Source organism: Cygnus olor, chromosome 11 (genome assembly GCF_009769625.2).
Source record: "Cygnus olor isolate bCygOlo1 chromosome 11, bCygOlo1.pri.v2, whole genome shotgun sequence".
Classification (NCBI taxonomy): domain Eukaryota; kingdom Metazoa; phylum Chordata; class Aves; order Anseriformes; family Anatidae; genus Cygnus; species Cygnus olor.
In genome coordinates this window covers 20,332,501-20,357,214 of record NC_049179.1, presented here as the reverse complement: position 1 = coordinate 20,357,214, position 24,714 = coordinate 20,332,501, and the positions used below count along the sequence as shown (strand labels likewise).

General features: G+C 37.6%; 1 protein-coding gene across 9 annotated transcripts in view; it reads right to left on the bottom strand.

The window, feature by feature from the left end:
* The window catches only part of IQCH (IQ motif containing H), an 83,354-nt gene that overhangs the window by 22,576 nt on the left and 36,064 nt on the right, over positions 1-24,714 (bottom strand). For all 9 annotated transcript variants that reach the window (XM_040570429.1, XM_040570426.1, XM_040570424.1 and 6 more), the window contains 5 exons: positions 21,141-21,224; positions 18,643-18,818; positions 14,292-14,564; positions 12,211-12,402; positions 1,242-1,362 (listed from right to left, as the gene is read on the bottom strand). In XM_040570429.1, coding sequence (XP_040426363.1) covers positions 1,242-1,362; positions 12,211-12,402; positions 14,292-14,564; positions 18,643-18,818; positions 21,141-21,224 — 846 coding nt within the window. The remainder of the gene's footprint in view (positions 1-1,241; positions 1,363-12,210; positions 12,403-14,291; positions 14,565-18,642; positions 18,819-21,140; positions 21,225-24,714) is intronic.

Here is a 24,714-nt window from a genome sequence, read left to right as displayed (position 1 = left end):
GTATGTAGATGGGAATGCTGGAAAAGCTGACAACTCCTAGCATGGTTGTCCATAGGAAAATCACAAAGAAATTTGCTTAGCATTCTGGGTTTGTATTTTTAGTGCATATAATGCCATAACTCATTTAGTTAGGACAAATTAATATGTAATGAAAACTGGTACTCTGTATGTTACATGGCGTTGTTTTTCCCAAAAATATGTTCCAAGCTTTGAATCACCATTATCTCTTCCACACGTGAAGAGATGCATGAAACATGGATATCCATTATATACAATATGAAACAGTGGCACAGCAGGATGGAGTTACCACAGAAATTTACTACCCAAGCACAAACACTGCATCTTTTCAATCTAAAAATTGGCATACAAATATAGGATGTTAACATATCTGGAGAAAGCCCCCTCACAGAGTCCCTGATTTGCAGTGATTAGAAGATGGTTTTACTTGCACTGCCTGTTATGGACAAACCTGGGCTCTCTTCTGAGCTCCCCACCAGCTGGATACTGGTCAGCTCTGATGCAGGTGCCATGATGGAGTTAACGCAGGAAGCCCCGGTGAGCTCTCAGCACCGTGAGAGAACAAAACTTCCAGCTCTCAGATTGGAACTTATTAATGTTCCTTGAGCTGGAGGGCAAGAAAGAGCACGGCAACAGTCTAACTAGGCGTCTGTAACAATGGACTGTAAAGGACAATAAGGCACTGCATTACTGATCCTCAGCAGTGATACCACCTGCTTGAAAAGCAAAAACTGGGGGGAAAGCTCAGCTTTTCTCCAGGCCTGACTTTATGCAATATATGTAGCACCCTGAGTTTACATACAGCTTGCATCCTAGTCTTATGGGAGAGAAAACCGACTCGCAGATGTTTGCTCACCAACAGCCAAAGATGAAATATTCTTATACTTACCTGTGTGCAAACTCACATGTTAACATCCTCTAAAGAAGTTCTTTGCCAAACGTGACAGCCTCCAGTACAGAAACCCAGGATTAAGGAGTTGGTGCTTATTGAGTTAGAATTATATAAGGATAAACCAGAATTAATATAGGTTAAATGCTTGGATAGGATATATGAATGATAGAATAGCTGCCTATAATTCATTCGTAAATGAACATTTGAAGCATAATGGAGAAATAAAAGGAGATAAATATTTAAATGGGCCCAAGATTAACAAGAATATGGCATACAATATGGTATAATTACTCCTTATAACATTTAACAGCGACTTTGCAGTCTTATTTACCTTGACTAAGAAATGTTTGGAGGAATTTTTCCCATGTAGGGAATCGTTTCTCATTGACTGGCTGTACGTGCTGTGCTAAAAGGCCCGGCAGCTCCTGGGAGATCTTCACCAAAGCTGGCTCCTGCAGAAACAAATTAAATAGAACCACAAGCAATTTTACTACAGAAATGAAAACTGCTTGTGGGGTGATTAAAAACCAGGCCTCCAACAGGCAAAAAAAAAAAAAAATGTGGTTACTGTTTACCCACAGTCAGGAAGCCTTTTTTAATTTTTCTACTTACTACTCTTCCCTCCTATTGAAAATTTTCCTTCTCTGAAAGACAATTCCCCCCCCCACCTTCAGTACAGCATCTATTTCATTATAATTTATATCAATAATTTGATCTGGCAACTGAAAATGCTAAGCACTTGGTAACTGCTTAGTGATCAATACCAGCAGTCAATAACTTCTACATTGTTTATATTTTGAATCTGAGCATATTGAAATAGTCACATATACCAGAAATACTTTTATGGACTCTATGTTTGAGCTGTTATATAACACAAACAGCCTCTAGTCACACAAAAAAAGGGGGGGGGGAGGAGAGGAATAATCAACCACAAGTGTTTTTAAAATGGGAGACATTCTTATTGCACTCCCCAGTCTGTAACAAATTCAGAAGTGTATTAGTGCCTCTATCTTTGGTAGAATTTGATTAGTCATATTATAGGAGATAAACAAGCTTTTTCCTAGTTTCAAGTTCTTTACTATATTATTACACACACAAAACAACCCCATTAAATACAGAAACTAACTGCATTGCTTTTACTGTTCAAAAATGTCCCAGAAGTACACGATCATATAAAGTGCAAGGACCCTGACTCTATTGCTTCAGGCTCCTTTCCTTGCTGCTTCATAAGCATTCTCCTGCTTCCCCTGGGTCTCTTTGCTTCTGTTTTACATTCTCCCTCTCCAGCATCCAGTGCTTCAGAAGATGACCAACTGTCCTCTGATCTTGGCAATGTCCTAAGCCACAATCATATTATTGGGAGCTCTGGAGGAACACGATAAAACCTTATGGCTAACATCTAGAATAAGAAAAAAAATAAATCTATTTTTCCAGATAAGTGAATTTGAAGAGATGGGTTTTGTCATGAAAAACATGATGTAACGTAACCAAAAATACAAATTCAAAATCAGCGTACTGTGATTTACCTAGTAAAATGAGAAGGACCATGGGCCAATAATTGGGGTGTCAACTCCACATATGGGAGACCTAGGTACATCTGGTTCCTCTATGTGATCTGCCCGGTGAGACTTTGGAAAAGTGACTTTCTTTCTGTGCCTCAGCTGTCCAGCCACAAAAGGGGGATAATTGCTGTGCCCTACATAGATCATGTGGAATTGAGGAAAAAATGCATGAAAATATTGAGGTGCTTAGATATGACAGTGATCTAGGCTACGTGAGCTCCTGTCATATAAGGAGAAAAGTATGTTGTTGACTTTAAACATCTCAGAAAAAAAATGTTTAAAAATGGTTTGAGTCAGCGTATCAACATACTGCAAAACATAAACTTAACCTTATGGCAAAAACAAAGGACTATATAAAAAGCAAGATTCAAGTTCAGAATTTACCCAGAGTTGGGTCCTACCTGATAGCTTCCTTCCAAAACAAATCTGTAACTAGCAATTTTGGGTTTTGATAGCTCAGCTGACTAAAACAACAGAAAAGTGAGCAAATATCAGTTGGCCTTGTCTTGGTTTGTATTTGTGTTGAAATATTGCTAAGCCAAGAAGTCACAAGATCAGGTGGTTTGTTACACAATGAAAATAAATAAGAGCTTTGGAGAGAGAATCTGAGCCATGATGAATGTCATGGAGCTGCTGACCTACAAATCAGTTTGCACCTGTCAGTGCATTCAGCAATACCTCTGTCACACCGAGTCTCATCCCTGAGATCTAATGACTGGGTATTAAGCAATTTAAACAGAAATCTAAAAACAAACAAACAAAAGAAGAGGTATGCCATGGTTGCCTGAAAGCTTTTGATGAATTACAGGGGGGAAAAAAATAACAATAATCCCTGCTGGATGCGTAGAAGCATTTGAGAGTGCTGTGACCAAGCCTGTATAAATAAAAATTAAACAATGGCTATGTGAACTGGGCCACAATTTCCCACTGCAACAATTTTGAGGGACATTAGGGCAGCCATGCCAATTCCACGGAGCAGTGCTGGGGACAGTTGTGACTCCTTTTAGCCAGAGTTGTTTTCATGGATTACACACTGCCGCAAAAGAAAGCTCCCTAAACTGGGTGCTAAATCAAGCAGAACTTCCAAACTCCGAAGAGAAACTTAACTGGCTCGTAAGTGGAGGCTGCTGGCAAGACACAGAGCCCGTTCACCTCACCTGCACACAGAGGAACATCATGTGCCACTACTGCCTGTCCATGAGGGACATCAGACAGGCAAGACTCCTGTGGCTCTTCCTCAATGGACCCAGTGTTGCTTGCTTAAATAAGGTGAAATAGCATGGGAAGGGGTCATCAGCTCAGGATAAACGCCTGTTAGGGCCGTGGGGATGCCCATCGCCAGGCTCAGGAGCACCTTGCAGTTCAAAGCACCCTCTGTACTAGCTGACTGCAAAGGCTGCGCGCATCAGAACCAACCGCCTTACTGGAAGAAGATGGGGGCTTTTACAGAAATAACTGATCCAAGAAAATCTGAGAAATGTTCTTGAGAGATCAGACCCAACCTAACAGTGCTTTTACCAAGGAACGCCTAGATAATCCAGGTGTTCACACAAGGAAGATAAGCGACCGCTTTTTCAGGATCAGCACCTGGAATTCTAGCTGAAGTTTTTTTGCAACCGTAAGCTCTAAAAAGGCAATAATCCTGATTATAGGGAGTTTTACTAGGCAAATTCAAGCCCAGATCCAACATTCAGTCATGGAGTCAAACCTTTTAAAAGGATCAGTGCTCTGTAGGCTAATTTCATTTAAATTGGACGGTATCTCCAGCAGAGCTTACCAATGTTTTCTCTCTTGATGTGGCCCAAAACAATTCAGAATCATAGGCTCGATGTAAACAGGGAGTGTTTGTCCAAATCTTTCAGCTGATTTTTCTTAGCACAAGTAAAAAATGAGCAGCCTAAATGCTGTTTACATCATGTAGAAACCTTTAAATCTGTCCAAATGTTTTGCACCTTTTTATAATGCTGAATGCGCATTAAAAAATTACACGTTCTCTCTGAATCCAAAAGTTTCCTGCCCTCCTGCATGCCGAATTTTAGAAGGCTTTGTTAGAATAGTAGTTGCAACAAAAAATAGGACCAAATGTGGCATATGCTGAAGGAAATCTTCTCGAGAAAGATCAGTCAACAAAGAAAAGCCTGTTGAGAAGATAAGTAAATAAATAGAAAGAAGAAATAGAGTTAGAAATAGGAAGAAAGACCTGGGGACAGAAAGAGGCTGCAAAGCAGAATGCATGAGAAAGTCCTGGGGCTTTTTAGCTAAAAATCAGATTGAAAGGAAATTATTTAGACCTTGCAAGCAAACAGAGTGAAGAAAGTAACTTCCAAGTAAGTAAAGCTGACTGGGCCAGAGAAGAACAAAATCAGCAGACAGATCCTCAGCAAAACAAAATGCCATAGCTTTGCTGAAGTCAATGAAGCTATGGCAATTTATGCCACTTCAATGGCACTATGACAATTCACACTGTTTATACAGTATATCCTTTATATTGTGATCAGTGGAGCTATGATAACTTATTCTAGCTGCCTTGATGTGAATTGGTCCAGCCCAGCTTATTCTTATGTTCTCAGTAACATCAGCAAACACGGCAATATTAGAAGAGTCCAGTAACTGCTTTCGGACTGCAGTCCAAATAAGTTTAATTACTTCTTATTTTACAAAACAAACTGATTCAACAATTTCTTCAAATTCAGACAGATACCTGCTGGCCAGAAGCACAACTTACCCCACTGAACAGAACAATTTGAAAGGTTTGTAAAAATCGAAATGTTTTTGGATATGATACACTGATTACCCTACCTACTTAAAAGTTTGCAACCTGATTGAGAGCCCGAGCATTTAATAATAAACTGCAAATTTCAAAATTAAAAAGTGCCAATTTTGCCTTCCATGAGCTGGAAAAGTATGTTCTGATAGAAGGTAACATCATGTAAAACAGCCATCATTACCAAGTAACACAAATGTTTTTCGTATGTAAAATTGCTTTGTAAAATATTTGCTCCATCTGCTGAAAGTAGCAAAGACAATTTTCCCTGATAGCTAATGGCCCATTTCAGCTGTATGGCAAGTGATTCACCGTGGATGCGACTTGCATTAAGTAGAATGGCGAAAACAGTGCACAGAATTCTCCACTTATGTAGTATTATCTACTCACTGCTTCCTGAGAGCCCGTCCCTCATTATCACGGCCTTCGCTTTGGATCAGCACACAGGACTAGGGTTGCTTTGACTCAAGAGGCTTTTTGTCAAACTGAGGCACATATGCTATGCTTCAATACAAAAGCACAAAACAGCCACTTTCCTTGACTACAAGAACAAGAAGGTTAGTTCTCTTTCAACTTTCCAGCACTTAAACTGCTGTTCCTTTTTTCACACCACATGGGGCCATGGTTTTCTCTTCTGGCTCATGCTGTCACTCTGCACGCTGAGGATTTCAATATATAAAGATCAAGCACTTCTTTTAATTCTAAATTCAGCTACATACACGCGCACACAAAGCAAAAAATACTGGCCTAGTCCAAAACACCCCTCCCAATTGCTTCAGTTTCATTGTATACTCTGCTACTTACCATACCTCTATTGAAAAGCACATGTTTACATTGTGCCCTGAACTGCTTCAACATCTGCTAACAGACCAATAAAAGATAAATAAACCAGGATTGTTTAGAAAGAGAGATCCTTTCTATTTCCTCTGAACACTCCTAAACTGGCAGCAGCAATATGCTGCCGAGATCCCTTTTTGTAGATGTCATCTCGGAAAACAATATATGCGGGGAAATCAAACACAAAATCGCTACCGCCTGTGCTACCAAGAATCAGGCAGAAGGAGGATCTTGAAAGCTCTACGAGCCTGTCAAATAATTCTGCATGTTTATGCACGGCATGTTAATTTGGGATGATGACAATTTCATTAAAGAGTTTGCTTTCCTTTTCCAAAAAATACTCTACGTGCATTGGCATTTTATGCATAAGAGCATCTATTTGGCAAGATCGTGGCCCTCATTTTTCAAGGCTCCCCAAGCTTACCTTCAGAATGAGAAAAACATTACACAGTTTTCATACTTTTCTAAAAGTCCTTTTAAAAAAATAATTAAAAAAGATCCTACATTTATTTCAAATGCAAGATTTGTAAGTTCAGGACTTTGGGATGATAATACTTATACAAAATGAGATAAGTAATATCTGAGTGAGTCTTTTCTGAATTTTAATTAATATCTGCAAATGCACAATCAATTCAGATACCCTCAGATTAATAAGATTTTCCTAATTAGATTGCTTGTCTATATTTCAAACTCTATAAATTTTGTTCAGTTGTGTCGTCCATCCCCTCCCCCCCCCCCCATTTCTGGCTTGTTTCACTAAAGAAAGGATTATAATGAATGAATGAATTCCAAACAATGCAATTCCAAAAGGAAAAGAGACACCGTATAGATAATGCACAGTCACTTGCCAGGAATTTTATCTAAACTGCTGAGCTGTAACGCTAAAGGAATTGTCAGACAAAACCTGTGCTGCATTTCACAAACAACACACAGTTAAACTTCTTTTATTCTTAGAGTTGCCTATGTGTTCCTTTTTCTGGATTTTAGCAAAATAAACATTTTTAAAATAATCCAAGCAGGCATTTTATTGCATGTGATAACATTAACGGATTTCAGATTTCTTTAGTGCTCTTGCTTTATCCTCTCCTTCCACACTGTTATTGCTAAAAACTGGCAGTTAAATTCAATTGATTCAAAATATTCTGGATCCATATGGCCTCAAACCCTGGAGCTGAAGTTCTGATATTGCCTCACTGCTGTTTTCTAGCATTTGCCTCTACTCCAGTCCCCAGATGGTGGAAGTAACATTTAAACCTCCTTTCCTCTGCCTTGTACAATAGACCTTGGCACCATTTCAACTGTTTACTCCGGTAATTAACAGCACTGATACCACAACAATTACAACTCCTACAATCTTAACACAATAATGCTATGAATTAGTGAGAGCTAATGGCTGGAAGGTATAGTGGTTCCAGACTGCGAGATCTGTGCATTTTTAGAATAAAATAAAAGGTACAAACAGCATGCTTGCGGTAGACAATGATTACCTAGTAATTAGTTTACACAAAGCTTCCTATTTAATGGCAAAACGCTGTAATTAACGCGTGACAGAAAATCAAAGGGTACTTTGTAAGCATATGAAAAATTAACACTGCAGGCCTATAGCTTTATGTACTGATTAGAAGCATATTAAATCAATAGGACATACACACCAACAGCTTGCATATCTGATTATTCCAGGTCTTAGGAATGGATATCACGGCTTTAATTTAATCAAGGAATACAATTATCATGCTTTAGTTTACTTAGGATTTAACAATCACCTGAAACATCACTAAGGCAGCTACACAGATATATTAATAAATTGAGTTAGAGCACTACTGATTGTTTGCAGATACAGTGACTATTTCGACTGTTTAGATAAATGTTCACAGAACACTGCCCATACTAGGAGACAACCTGCAACTGTATTGCTTTACTGGCAATCAAGTTCTTCTTTAAGTCTTTGAGTTCTTTCTCTTTTCCTATTAAATATCATATTGGATAGAAGAAATTTTAAAAGCCTGTCAAAATTCTGTAAATGGATCTTCTGTTTATCTGCCAGAGTTTCTGGCCCTCTTCAGGCTGAAAAAATTAGCACACCTGCAATTGCACGTGTACAATAAATAGCAGCAGCAGCAAAGACTACTTGCTTAAGAACCCCCTCAGCAGACTTCAGGTGTTACACCAAGAGCAATTGAATTGCTTGCACTTCATCCCAGTTCCACCAATATTTGTGTAGCCTTGCCCCAGAACAAAGTTGGCAGTATTATAAAAGGTGATCAGAACAGTGAAAAAACCATGTTTCTACACTTCTTTGACAGGACTATGGATGATTTTATTTTATCTATTTGTAAGCATGTTCTCTACTCTGAATTCCTGCTTCAGTAAAGCAACAGGATATGGTACATAAGCTTCAGGTTTCTTATAGTGAATGCAACTCATTCAACCAGTTAAAAACCTCCTCACCACTATTCTTGATTTTCAGGCAATCACAAAGTTCCTCTAATTACTTATTGCAAGGCTTTTGAATATTGACCCAAAACACTTAAATATAACGGAACAGCCAGCATTTCATAGCACTTTATCTTGGCCTTTGAAATTGCAATTTTCCAAAAGCAATCAATGCACAATCCTGAAACCAGCATCTGAATATTGCTTCATGCAACTCAGACTGAAAGGTGGGTTTTCTGGATTTATCACCTTTTGAAAAGATTTTGATTTCCTATTACACATTTTAGTGAATTAACCAAGATACGGTCTATAAAGAAAAGAAACCATGACAAAATACTGCAACACAAATGGAGACAACGAGATTCAAACTCTCTAACATTTAAAACAGTAGGCTGCCCAAGCACATTAAATAGCTTTTTTTTTCTTCTACAACAGATATTTAATGAAGAGTTTTGAAACGGCTGTGTAGCCACGGCCAATTATAATAGCTTATTCAAGAGAATATTTGTTGCTTCTTTTTCTGTGTCTTGTTCTATTCTTGTATTTTGGCTCTTTTCCTCTTTATCTCCATATATCCCTCCTTTTGTTTTCAGCCTGATCTTCTTATCTTAGCCTTGCTGCTATGTAAACTTGCCACATGTTGCTGGTCCTGGTGGTTAATTAAGAGTTGCAGTGTAATAAAAGTTAATTCTGAAATTAATTTGACTATTAATCTAACCTCGTGATTTAGCTACTATTTACACATGTATAGTAACACAACACGGTGGGATCTCTGCACAGTCCTGTATTATTTTATGTGAGGGCTGCTAGAAGAACAAAAAAAGGCAACACTAACAGGAAGGCAACATTATCCTCCCTCTAACAGGCAAGAGGACTGCGAGTGTTGTGAGACTGAGGTGGCAGTTCGAGGAGTCAAAGACCAGGAGGCACTGCAGACTTTGCCAGCCTTGTGTCTACTGCAAAACAAACAAAATACTGCCAATAACAAACATGGTAGACTGCTTCTCCGCTGTCCTTTACTGCTTGAATTCCGAGTGAGCATCTGGGCATCTTTCCTCAGGCCCACATAAAGCAGGGCTGTATAAGGTCTGCTTAGCCACGAATCTTACCTCTGACCACAGCCACAAGTAGATGCTCAGGTAACAATATGAAAACAAATGTCTTTACAAATGGCCTCAAACCGCCAAATGAGCATTTATGGTGACAGCAGTTCTCTTGATATTGAATATCATTAGAATCTGGGCCTCAGGATGAAATTTTTTATCAACTGGCAGACTTAAGCAGTGCACAGTAGGATGAAGGCCTTGCAGAGACATTCAGCATAGTTTGTAAATTCTGTCCCTTACGAGTTGCAAAATAATTGTTCAGATAACTCAGATGCTGCATTAAGTTAACAAGGTAAAATACATCAATAATCTTGTCCTGCATTTTTGTTTGCCCAATGCTATTTTTGAAATGAGGAACCTAAAATCAGTCTCATTTTTACATGGAATAGATTTTTACACAATTCAAACTCAAAAACTACATTATTTTTAATCTCTTGTCTACTACATACCAATGAGGAAAATCTGGGTATCGTGTCTTAAACTGCTATGCAAATGATGCTATTTGTAAGTATTAACATAATTTAGTGCTTACAGTCATATTCTCATTTCTAATAATTCTACCAGAATGGAGTCTTTTCACTGTACTCTTAGCCTGCAGGATAGTCTTTCATCAAGAAGCTGAATTTTTTAATAACCTGCCAGCATACGTTTTGTATGTGGCAGCCTATGCCGATGACACAATGTCTTCATTATCGAAAGAAACAGGTCTACATACTGTAATAGGACATTAAAGCATGCCTGTGCTCATAAACTAATGCTTTGATGTTTAAATGTGTATCATTACAATGGTATTCCTTAACAAAGGATGATTTTAATCCTCTGCTCTCAATGGTAATACTCAGTGGAAACTGCAATTCATTATATATAAAAAAGGTCTCCCGTTTTACAAAAAGGGGCTAAACTCAGAAGGCAGAAAAACTTGAACACACATATTCAAACAAGACGTTCGAAATAGCAGCAAGTTTCACTGTGCCAAAGCTCACTTTAATATTGGTCTGGATTTATGGAAGCTTTCCTGCTGACTCTAGGAAATTAGATCAAATGCATCATTCCATATATATTTTCCAACTTCCAATAAACGATTGTGTTTAAGGGCTTCTAAAGGATTGGTTCCTGGCTACATCAAAGTCTAACATAAACACAGTATGAAAGGGAAAACAGAGAAAGCTAGTTATCACTATGTCCCTTCATTCAGAGTCACTTAGCCATGGAATAATTAAAAAGGCACAGAAACAGGAACACTAACTCTAGGTAGTAACACCTGTATAGGGAATTTATACAAACAAAAAACTAGAGCTGGCGAAACTGCATTTTATCATGTCTTCTGCCCCCAGCTCTGATGGTGGGAGCAGGATCTAGGTATGTTCTGCTAGCTTCATGTCCCAGAAAGTTCAGTGGCCAGACAATGCTCCCACTAGGGCAGCTCTCCAATGATCTGCTTCGTACTGACTGACTTGTACACAGGGATCCTCAGCAGACTGATGAAATCAGTGCTTCAGTTTTATATGATAAGCTCCATTTCATAAAGTGGAATTATTTTGTAGTTGTCAAATGCAACAGAACTGTAATCAGCCCAATTCGAAATTTTAATATACAATATAATTCAATCAAAGAAAAATTCCAAAACTGTTTTGATTGAATTAAGAAAAAATCAAGAGAGCTATAATGAGTAGTTTATGTAAATTAAACAATTCTTTCTGGATACATTCCTTCTGGCTTTAAAACCATTACATTAGGAATGAATATGGCGCCATATACAGAAATATTAAATGCTTATTGAAATTAACACATTTAAATACCAATGAATATTTAAAGAACAAATAGTTCTCCAAATACCAGAACTAATGAACTCTAGTTTCAGATGGATTTTTCTGCAGTTGAGATGTATGATCTTACAATCTCTCTCAAGCATATGGATTCTTATGAATCCACTAGTGCAAGAGTTCATGCTATATTGTTTCCCTCAGTTAAATATTTATAGGATCTCTCTCTGTCCTTACCTAAACACCCACTGTAATGAAACATGCAGGAGTCTAATGATCTCTGATACTTCAAGTGTTCTGTGTTATACAGATGAAAATCCCTAACAGGTTTAAAAGTTATTAGTGAGGAAAAATATACAGAAAAAATAATCCTTAGGAAGCCAGCTTAAAAGTAAATAGTTTGTATGTGGTTTCAAATTGATTAGCCTTGTTCACTATATCAGTCCAACAGTTTTGTTCCAGTGATTCCAATGTTTCTATGTAGCTGTAACACTCTACCACTGACAGACTCGTTTCTACGTGCCCTCACTTTGGATAAAAAACACTACGTAAAATTTGCATATTATTGCATATGAACTAAGCATTCCGTGCCCAACTTATTCCACAGCTGGATATCAGACATTTACTTACATTTTGGGATATTTAATTATTATTTTTTTATTTGAATTACTGTTGCCTACTACTTTGTACAAGCTGCTCTGGACTCTGTAACATCAACGTTTATCTATGTCTTCAAACAAAAGCTTAGAGAAAAGACTTGCTGTGAGGAACAACCCCAGCAGACTAGGAAGGAGCCAGGCCAGCAGACAAAATACCCTGCTCCTTTATTACTTACACGCGCCCACTTCTTACTCCATATCTCAGGGCTGTGTTTCTGACGTTCCTTCTGAACCCAGTGGTAGCATTTCAAATGCAGGATAATATCACAGTAGGCGGTGCCATTTCCTCCAGATTCATCATTCACTTTAAACAACCAGCGCCGCACTTCCATGTTGTCAATGATCAGCTGACTGAGAATACTAATCATCTGTGGAGCAAGGACACAAAGATATTTTGTACTAGGACAATATCAAATTATTCCTCGATTTAGACTCCCCTTTCTCAAATGTTTGGACTTGAAACCTAACTATGGTTTCTGTTTCTCAGAGATGCTCCTCTTTTTACAGTTATCTCGGACACTTAGTGAAAGCAACCCTGAACATTTTTTGATGAAGAATTTATGGTCTTCATCCAGTACTTGAGTCCACTTGGGCAGACTACCAACCAGCAACATTCTGTTTTCTGTAAAAAAGAAAACAGAATCTTGTTTGTCCAGGGTTTTTTTGTCAAATCAGAATCTTAGGTTTTGGATAATCAGTACAGCTAAATAAATGGTTTTGACAGGGAATATCGTGGGATGGACTACCCTATTTGCAAAATCTGAGAAACAATTGTGCCAGATTCTAACAACAGCCAAACATCTGTGGAATTTTCCTACTGGAGAGTACATTATATGGTTATAAATATATGAAGGAGCTACCAGGCAGGCTTTATAAAAATGCTAATTATTTATTTGTATATGTACACAGATTTAAATGGGCTTCAAATGCCTTTTGCCCAGCTGGCGTAGGATGCAATTAGCTTAATAGAAACTGCTGATGCCTTTGAACCCAGTAACAGTACTATCAAATCTTTTCGCATTAGCTAGAAGGTATTTTTACATAACAATTTTGGGGAGTTTTTTTTTTTATTATTATTTTTTCCACTGACCTCAAATACAATTACATGTGTGTTTCAGCTGCTATTATTTGTGGCTTTTGAGAATCCCATAAATGTGTTTTTCTTGATGACTCCCCTACAGTAATAAAAAGGATCAATAATACTGTAAGGACTGTAGCAATCATAAAGAATTATGTGCTATCTTTAAGTGAAAATTGAATTGTGCTTTAACATAGTGTCACCTTGCTTTGATTATTTAACCTAAAATGTCAATATTTCATACACGCAAACAGCAGAAGTAGAACTTCCTTAACACTGTAGTATGAATCAAAAGTATTAGATTCACGTAAGTTAGTTATTTAACAATAAATCAAACAGTGGTTTTACAGATCATTGATCACGTATTTATTTCATCTGCTATAGAAGTTGCAACGTATTCGTGTAGCTTAGGTTGTTTTCAGTGTTAAAGGTGATTAATAAAAAGAAAAGCAACGTGAAAAATCTAAGAAAAAATACCTATGAACAATGGCAGTGATTACCTCCATAAAAATATGATAAAAATCAGTACAGATTGTATTTAGATATACAATAACATATTGCAAACTCAGCCTTTAGAATGAGATACTGAGGCACAGAATGCAAAATAAATGTCAGCTGAATATGCTATAGAAAAGTCATGTGCCTTGTAATTTCAGTTTAGTAATATTTTGTCTTGTCATGCTGACACAATCATCAAATTTAGCAATGACAAGCCAGAGACAAGGTAAAACTTCAGCTGTAGATATGCTCAACGAACCTCAAATTGAATGGCTGGCTTCCTAAGTGGAAGAATTTTCCCCTTCATCAAATACTTTGCTTCCCAGAAATCCCTGTTCTATTTTCAGTCACTGGTAAAAGTCCTATTAATTTCATTAAGGCCATGACTTCATCCATGGAGCAGCAACACAAGCCGCTTGAAATAACTGATCCAAAAGGGCTTATATATTCTCAAGATCGAATGTGAAGAATATGAGAACAATTGTATTGCTTCCTGACTGGGATACAAATTGCATTTAATTGGTGAGATTCAGTCAAAAAAGAGCCCAACCTCATCCGCGATTTAATCAAACCTAGTTAGGGTCTAATCAATACAGCCATTGCAATTGTACAAAGTTTGCATCCTATCAAGTGAAAACAGGCACCTGCATGTTGACACATCCCAGAGCACATCCTGCTTACCTGCTCATTGTTGTAGATGTCAGATTCTCCAGGAGGGGTTGGCACACAAGCACTGGCAAAAATTCGTTTACTTCCAGACTTGGTACTATAGAGATGAGCCACTTCTGGCACTGAGCCTAATATAGGCACATTTAACATGTCAGCCACTGCTAAATCATCTTTGTGGGGAACCCCTCCAATAATGTAGGCATCTCTGCTCTGGATAAGGATTTTTATTCTTTTGATTGTCTTGGGACTGTACTTCAGCTGAGTGGCTAGGCACATGTGATGCTTCTGTATAAAGATAACATTATTCTTGTTAAAAGGTGTTCTTTTCTATTCCATGAACCTAATTTATAATGTTGCACACAATAAATACATTATTAATAGCAGGCTGGGTTATGACCTATCCTGTAGCTTAGCAGTTTAAATTGATAAAAGCTGTTGGGGTGAGGCTCCATAATCGTGCACATCTTTAGTGTGTTGGAAATGGGCTCACTGGGAATAGAACTAATTACTACACATCTGTATTTATTTGATCCATACGGAATTATCCTTCTGTCAGTCGGCAGAGAGGCTGGTGGCCTTTGGATAATAGTGATTCATCTCAGCAACACTTCTGGCATGGTTTAACTCTAAAGCACCTAAAAATCAATACAAAAATGAAGAAAAACCCCTATAGCAGAGAATGTATTTCACCATACAGTTCAGCAGTATTTTAAGCGATTTTCTGAGAATAAAACACTTTGATTTACAAAAGCTTTCACTGATCACATTAAATTACTGGGGATATACATTCCCATTATACAGTAGTTTTGATAGCTACTGTAAATGCAACTGCAGAGTACTCAAGGTAAGAGTTTGGTTTTTTTTTTCAGTATATGATTTTCAACTTTTTGTAAGGAATTTTTCATTTCTTCTAAAAAAGAAAATCTCTATTGCTGAACAAGTTGCCTGTGACAGCCTTAAATTTAATCTAAGAATATCAGTCGTGGCAGGTGAAACCTCACAAGTATTTGCTGTGTGTTGCTTGCAGACAACCCAATTATCTTTACAAAGGTATAGAGGTGCACTGAGGTTGAGATGGATGGAACAGTACAATAGAGGTCCGTTGCAAAAGATTGCCATAAACAAGGAAAACTTCTTTACATTGAGATTTTATCTAATTGAGGCCCAAGTATTCCTTTCCAGGGTAGCCTAAATACTAGATTTTCGTAGGGATATGCAGAACTGAGAAACTCGGCGTATTTTCCTTCAAAGTTCTGGATGCTCCTTCACATGCACTGAAGCATAAATCCTAATTCCAACTCCTTGGATGGGGATGATGGGAGAGCCCCCAGAAATGGACAAAAGGAATCCCTTTTGTCACTTGCTTAGTGCTTTCTTGTACCAAACACATCGCTCCCCAAAGTGCTCAACTCTCTCTAAAGGAGCCAGACGTATTGCAAGCAGAAGGGGGATATGTCTCTAGGTCAGAGAAATGAGACAATTTTCAAACTTCTAGTAGGAAAAAGGAAGTCACACAAGTATAAGGGCAAAGAGAACAACAAACACATTTTCCTGGAGGGTTTTTTTTTTTTTTCTTTTTTCCTTCTGTCAGTTTTAAAACAGAGACTCTTAATGTTCTGATTCGGTTGTTTCTTTTCTCTTGAGCACTGGTACAAAAGCACGGAGATGGCCCGTTCTGTTGGTCTCATGGCAGAGTTCTGCCATGTCGAGAACAGGATCAATTTCCAGCCCCGGTCACTTGCTCCCTGGGGCCATGGGGACAAGATTTGTTTTGTGTCTCTCAATAATAGATTTTACAGTTAATTAAGGAGTGCAAGAAACAGGCTGTAAAAGCTAGTTCATTCCTGCTTTAAGAGCGGTATGGCTGCCATGATATATGGTAGTGTGAGCAAAAGCAGGTAAAAGCAGGAGGACTGAGGAATCCCCAGAATTCCAGCACAACACAGTGGAACAATGGTTGACGGATTAACCAAAATGTAGTTCTTGTTTCCCAAGCCTGTTGATTTTTTTTTTTTTAAACTTCTCAAGATCAGAGAAGCTGAACTTGGCATCAACTTCACCACAATGAGCAAGGCTACCACTACCCCACCTGGAATTTGCTGCTAGTTGAGGATCAGCAGAGTGTAACACGTTGCAGATGGCTCCACAGAGTCACACAAGATCATTCTCATAACTAGTGACTAAAGGACACGGGTATGTGGACACCTCTTCCTCACAGTCTCTCTGTCTCCCCTCTGCAGACACCAAATAGTGGCGCAGGGCTCTCCATGTCTGGTTTTCTTTTCCATAGATTTTCCTTCCATCCCATTCCACCAACGCAACTAGCAAGCTGGTTAAGGTTGACCTGTGCTTCTGGAATTGCTCAAAGTAGCCTGCTAAGGTGGCCTTCAAGACAGACGTTCATACTTCAGGAGTAATTTCAGATACGCTGGTACAACAAAAGGTTTTATAGAGTAATCCAGAAGAAAGATGCCCCAAAAGAACCTGTAAAATTCTAACCCTTACACAGACAGAATGACAGCTAAATTCACGGTCACTGAGGCCAACGGGTGACTAGATTCAGTTATGAGTACAGACTCTTCCCCATATAAAAAGATATTGCAATTTCCCATTCGTATTGATGGCACTAGCATACTTCTCAGCATTCTGTAACTGGGTCGGGGGCACAGTCCATATCCACGAAAGAACCATGCAGCCCTTGCAACTAAAATTATCCCCTATATCAAAGCATATAAACGTTTCCCAGTAAATCATAGCAGCATAATAAATTTTCACAGGGTTGTTTGCTCCTCACCTGGAAAAGAAGCTTTGTTTGGAAAATTTTAGCAGAAATATTCCAAGAGTGAAGGCTATACAGAAGAGATGCATGCCTGAAAATGATCTGCTTTTACAAGTGCTTCAACCAAATCACCATGATGAAAATCAGTCATGAAATCCATTTTTCATTCCTGGTCAGCATGTCCATGTTAAGCAGCACCTCATTTGTCCATAATATGATGGGTTTTAGATGATATTTTAGCATGTTTTATGTAGGTGGCTCTTTAAAGTTTCCAACATTTGTTAGCTAGTACTGGAGAAATAGCCCAGTACCTGAGGAGGGTGGGAGTTGGGGGGAGCTAGAATAGTCAAAATGCAATTGAAAAAAAATATATCGCTGGTGGTTTTCAAGGATTTACCATCCAAATAACTTTACAAGGTGAAGGGTCAAATTATGGAACAGCACAGACACATGTGATTCTTGCAGATTACACCAGTATTCAGATAAAAGACCAACACTAAAGAAAAGACAGCTCCTAAAAACACGAATATCATCTTGATTCTCCAACTTCAGAAAAATCAAAATACGTTCATATCTACAGAATTCACTTTAACTGTTGCAAAACTAGCAGGCAGCTCTGACTCAGTGATCCCTTGTTATACAGCAAAAGCACTAAGCACTTTTTCCCATGGGTGGTTTCAGACTATTTCAACAGAAATGGATTCATACACACAAGTGCTTTGCTGAACAGTATGCTGCTATGGAACTACAGGTGAAAACCAACACATTTAGTAAATATAAAAAGCTTACTTAAGTTCTGAACACATCAATTTTCATCAAAATAGGGTATAACCAATACTTGTTCAACTAAATAACTAGAAGAGGGTTATTAATATATATTGAAAACAAAAACAGGGATTCAAGCATAGACACTAGAGATATAAATGTCACAAAATTTTACACAAATCAAATCTTAGCTGTGATACGTGAATATCACATAAGATACTGTGAACTTAATATTTACAATATTTAATTCTTCTCCACTGTAAAGGAGCTTCACTGCATTGCAGTATTATCAGAAGCACTGTATGTAGCATAGAATAGTTAAGGTCCCTTTTTAGATGGTGTCCCAGCATGTGGATTTAAAAATGACTTGGCAAGTTCAGAAATCATGTTTCTATATTATCTAACCTAAACAGTTTTAAGTTCTATGCTTTAAAAAGTTTTAAGCTGGATTAATTGCAAGAAACACTACCAACACATGGATGATTGGATGCCGGGCTATCCAGAGATAAAGTCTGAGTAATAAGAATGGTTTATTGCTGTGATTTGCTTACAGATATAAATCTATCAAGTTCACAGTCCCAAGCATATAGTAAGAATGAACAGTGGTCTACAAACAGCCAATATAGGACAATCTCAACTAAGTCTATAAAGCTAAACCAGGATATTTATTTCCAATGCTCTAACTAGTAGTCTAATCAGTAAAGCCCTTAAACTTGCAATAATATTTCACTGATGTGTACCAGAGCGTTACAAGTTATAAAATTTCCAATTTAATTTTACTGCATCCCTCAAGCTGTAGTAATTAGAAGACAAACTCACAGGGAAGCTGTTTATAGCTTCAGGGGTGAGAATTTTGAACCTGTCCTGCAGGTCACCCATGTCCTCAGGGTTCCCAGATCTAACAGCTGCCTGCAGACCCAGGAGTTTATTGTAATACTGCAGTAACTCCTCACTCAGATGAAGGGGGCAGATGTAGATGACGTCCACGTTGGCATCTAAAACAAAGGGGCACAATGTTCATTATTGGGAGAAAGGTAGACTCCATTCACAACAGCAATCTGATGATTCCTGAACATTTGCTAACAAACAGCTTCCCTAAAAAAAAACACTGGAAATAAAACCAGGATCTTTAATTCCCCAATCTTAGTGGTTTAACTGCTTTTTCTGTGCTTCAGCATTTCTCTGAAGACAGGTCAGCAACCCAAAGAAATAGCTAGTTTTCAGAATTCAATCTGCAGAACATATTGGGGGCAGAATTTTGAAAGTCTTGCAGGGGGATTTATCTACGCAACTCACATTAACATCAATGGGAATTGTACACTGCTTTAAAAATATATCCCATTAAGTTCAGTAAATTATAAAACTGAGCTATTAAGTTTAGAAAGCTGATGAAATCGCAATTTCATACGCTGCCTGGATTTTGCATGGCCTGCTCCTATTCTTGTCCTGTCCAAATAAAAGCTCACGGTAGGATGCCATTAATAACTATTGTTGAGCATGTGAGTGTGCAGATTAGCTAGTTAAATACCACTGCGTGAAAATCTGTTTTCTGCATGTAAAACAACTTGGTCTGAAAGACTGCATATACACAAACACTAAGAGGTGAGAAAGTGAAAGTCTTTAATATATGCCATTTTGGAAAATTTTTACCACTGTGCTCTTCTAAAATATTAATAAATGAGTTAATGAACTAATTGCCTTGTAACATTGATAGGGTATGCTCTCTAGCACTCCTAGATTTTTATCCAGCTCCTGCTGAAATCAGTAGGTCTTTCAGTGTCTTTACTAGGCACAGAAACAAGAGCCCTGAAAGTGCCAGGGACAACTGCTCTTACATGTGAATGAACTATTGGACTAAGGAAACCCTGAACCTATTGTTACAAAGGAATAAGATTTCCCACTCATTCACTTTTGTTTTGCCACACCGCTACAGGCAAACACCACACATTAAAAATGTAAGGCCAGAGTCTCAACTGAAGCATTAAAGCAGTACAGCATCCGACAGTCAGCCTTACATCTGAGTACTGGCAGAGCCTTTACCTAACACAGTTCATTGCCATATAACTTTTAGAAATATTTAAAAGAAGAGTTCACTAGAACTGTTAGTCAATATTCTTTTATGCATTTACTCAGACTTACAAAATCAGCCTGAAAATTTACCAGCCTGGGTACAAAAAAATGTACTTCCCCATGCTGTCTATATGCTGAAAGTATTGCACTGACAAAAAATGAAAAGCTCAAGTGCATTTGGTGAATAAAATGCTGCAACAGATTTTACTACGCTTAGCTCTGCCCTGTAAAGAGATATACAAGTCTGCTTCGGACACAGTGGGGCTTCAGAACAGCTTAGCTGATAGCAAGTCACATCAAGCAAGGAAATCCTCTGGTATAGTAAAGAAAAAGAAAACCGAGGTGGTAAATGTAAATGCTCTTCTGCCAGGCACAGGTAAGGCATATGACCTAGTTAATACTGTAGTTAATAATTACCTAGTTTGCATCTTACTCATGGTCTACTTTACATTTTAGAGTGAAACCAATTTTCACGTTCACAGATTTTCAAGTAAGAAAGATTGCCTATACAATGTGTTAACTTTGTACCTTTAAGTTTCTAAGTATCATTTCAGAGACAAAATGAATGAATAAATAAATAAATAAAACTGTACTGTGGAAAAACAGTATTAGTGTCTAGATAATATATAAAGGCAATTACATTATTATTTTAGGCAACTGTAAATTTCTGCATCTAATATATTTTTGTTAGAAACTTACTAAATGGCATTTATAAAATAATAATGATACTGAAATATATATGAATCATGTAAAGTATGTCATTCCAGGGAGCCAATGAAGTTGGTCATTGACAAATAATATTCTTCATTGTTTTGCTTAAAAGAGGACTGTCATCCTAGGAAAAACTTTTTAATGCATGTCTCTTACCTCATTTGCTAATTAAAAAAAAATTGGTTTAAATAAGGCCTTGTTCCTTTCTAGCATATCTTTCTCTCTCTATGAGCTTGAATGAACACTGGCGGAATTAGCTACCTAATTTTGTAGAACACTAAGCACTTTTGCTCGTTTGTGGTGCTCAGCATGACACAGGATGAGGCTGCTTTATATTATCACAGAGTCAGAAAAATCAGTATGATGTTCTTATGAATAACTTGGACAGGAGAAAATGGCATAATTGCTTCTGAGTTTATATGCTCTCTATATTTAATATTAATACAAAAGGAAAGTCCTCACCCACCATTCTCTTTTACTCACAAGTACGGGCAAATAACAATCAAGATATAGGCAGCCGACAGCTCGTAACATACCCAGTATGTCACACAGTCTTCCCATCTGTAAATTCTGTTGAAGAGCAAAATCAGGAACGTGTTCACGAATGCACTGGGAATATCCTGGAAAACAAGTAAAGTCGACCCCCCCCAAAATGTATTCAAAAAGCCCTGATACATATTTAAAAGAAATCAGACTTTTATATTAAAAAGCTGTAATATAAATATTTCAAATCCTAAACAAGGTATTGCATAAATTACATCGTCTTTATGAATTTACTTTTACTAATGAACTGATGTAACATCATTTTTTTGTGTCATGAGATTTTAAATAAAGACCTAAACACTACAAACCTATAGAGCTTTATAATTTAAATGTGTGGCCACATCTGAGTATTTTGCTCATCTTCTATGCGTTTGGACTCTTTTTAAACTGAAAAAAACGACACCATCATTAAGCAAGAATCCCGGTAGAGCAGTACATTTTGTCCTTCACACAGATAAAAGGCAACAAAAACACTTCATTAAGAAGATGTCTCAGTGATACCTGATCACTTTGTTGCAGAGGATGAATGAGTGGCAGCCTGTCTGAGCTAGGATAATCTATTTGGAGGTCAGACTTCCAACTGATTGCATACTTGCATTTGAAAAGACTGCTGCAAATGACATGACCACTGTGACTATAATCTCTAATCCCGTAATTTTTAAATTAAGTTAATTCTAAATGAATCAGTATGTATATACAAACACACACAACCACACGATGCGAGTTGTTATTGCGAGCTGTGATTAAATCAATATGGAAGTTCAGCCTAACACTCAGTACGTGGCATGAAATCTTAAGATCCATTAACAAGACCCTTACAATATTCCTATGTATCTGCACATGACCAATCATTTATGAAAAACTTAGTTTGACTAAAATTAGAATTTCACTGCTTTCCTTTTGGAAGATGATAACGGGATCTTTCATGTGAATCCACCTGTTTTTTACTGCAAGGACAATTATTAGAAGTAACAAACATTCTAAGGTGATGTGCCAATGCCATATTGCATACAGGAAAACAAAACAAATATAGAGAAATGTAAATCACCAGATTCATTTGTAATAATTTCTTGTAAAATCAACATATTGTACTTAGCACAATGGTACTATGCACCTGCAGAATTACATCAATGTAAAAGATATCAAGGGTTTTGCCACTCTAAAATTAAGTTACGATAATCTGAAGAAGCTTGCTCTGATTATCTTAATTTCAGTCTCAAGGTTCTCCAAGATGGGGATCATTTTTAAATCACTAACAGTGTTGCTTAACGATTTCAAAACATTTAAATATCAAGCGTAGAAAGTAGCTGATTTCCCTACATTAAACTGCCCTCATGAAAACAGCTTTATTTTGAAGATCTACATCTGGGCAGAAAAATAACACACAAATATTGCTTGGAAAATCAGAAATGATTTGAAAGGAATAATAGTTAAAGTAGCAATAGTACAAAAATAAAAACTTGTGCTTTGTTATGGTTCTGCAGATACACTATAGCATCATACCAACTACTACATGACCTTTTCTACGATGGATTAATAAAACATTAATTCACAATATACTAGCTTCCACTGCCAAGACCCTATTAGATTCACTGAGAGGAATATTCACTTCTCGTGAATCATTCACCTTCCAACGGACATCATGAACCAAGTTAATCCTCACACCTGACATGTTTGGAATGCTTTGCACTTGCATGACTGGGTACCTGATAATGCTTATTAAAGGCAGAGGCTTAATATTCCATTCCTTGCAGTTTAAACAAAATTCTGCCCAAATGAATTGCATATACTGTGCTCATATTCCCATTGTTCCAGTACAACCATAACCTGGGCCAATATTTCTGCTTTGTAATGTACTCGTAGTTTATGTGTCCCTAACATTTTGAGCTTCTGCATTTGGTCTCAAGCGCACAAAACATTTCAAGTAAATTTGCATTTGCCAGAAGCAAAAGCTCCTATTTTGATTCAAAGAGCCACTACTTTAGTTGATCTATACCTGTAATCTGATTAAGTTAAATTCCAAATCGTGTCTGAAAACAGTGATATTGACAAAAGCTGGCAATGGCAGAGCACTTGAGGATATGGCTGTTCATTTGCACGAGGCGTCAGAGCATCATGGCATCCGACTGACAGAGCTGGTCTACGAGAGGGTTGACCTTGCAAGGTGAGAACCAAGAATTTTGATTTCTCAGTTTAGTGGCACTGGAAGGACACTGAGGGACTTCCTCCCTTGCATGAGTTTTACGATAGTGTTTGTGCAATGACTTCAGTGGAATGCTCCCAATTTACACAGGGGTAAGTTATAGGGAGAGTTATAGAAGTGCTAAAATAACAGGTGTAGGAAATAATGGTAAAGGGCCTGCTTTTACCTCCCCTTTCAACCTCAACCATGACCTAATGCCCCTTAATTGTGATTTTCTTAATAAATTTTGCTTGTCTCAAAGTGTCTTCCCTCAGCACAGAAACTACAACACTTTTCAAACTCACCTTTGAAAACAGAAGGAGCAGCATGGAGGAGGGGGATAGTGTGAGTAACCACAGGGCGATGTCTGAAGGGGAAGGAGGAAGACAAGCTATCTGGGATTCAGCCACCGTGTGCTTCCAAGAGCTTGGGACAGGTCTAGTAAATAACACTTAACTTTTACTCACCTACTGTTCAGCTGGAACTGCTTTTAAAAGGGATTCATGGATCACATGAGAAAGCTTTGATGAATACACAGCGGGCTATACAAGGTGCCAAATTTTATTTATCGTAAATCTAACTGTTTGGGTAGAAAGACTGATCAATCATTTAAAAATAGTTGAAAGAGAAACAGTATTTGAATCCCAAATATTGCAGAACTGTATTCATCCATTAGAGTGTGGGAGTAAATCTGATTAGAAACTTCCAACTCATTTTTCATTACACTAGCTGACAAAAATGCTAAACAATCTTTAAACAAGGAAAATTATATCCTTTTTTTCAGCTGTACTAGAAACCATAAGTTTTGTTTTGGGGAAATAAATGGAAACATTTTTTCCTTACAGTAGTATAATTTAAGCCCTTCACTATTCCCTTTCCTGGATCATTTCCAGAAACTTGACATAAGTCTGAAAATGTTCTTGAAATGAAGACTGCTGAGAAATTCAGTTATGAGTCTATCTGCATTTATTGGAATTCTATTTGCACAAGAAGAAAAATTAGACTCGGGCTTGATGTAAATGCTGAAGTCAAGGAAATGTGAGTAGAGAGTTTGGGGCTCTGTTCTTGGCTTACAAGACAGAAGACAGAAACCACTAACGGCATATAGTCAAACAGTGTCTCTGGGTGCTTATCTGCTCTGTCCCAGCTTTTATAATTCAGACACATTCTTATGATTACCCAGACTCAGGCCTTAAAAAAAAAACAAAAACCAAAAACCTGCTGATATCAGCTGTCATTCTGTATATTTACTCCTCATAGACTGAAGGAAATGTTACTTGTTTAAATTGCCTGGCTTCCCAGAAGTCTACCCAGACAGTCTTCTTAATTGTAACATTCCGAAAGGATAAAGAAAAGAAAGCAAAATTTTTCAGTATCATGGTTAA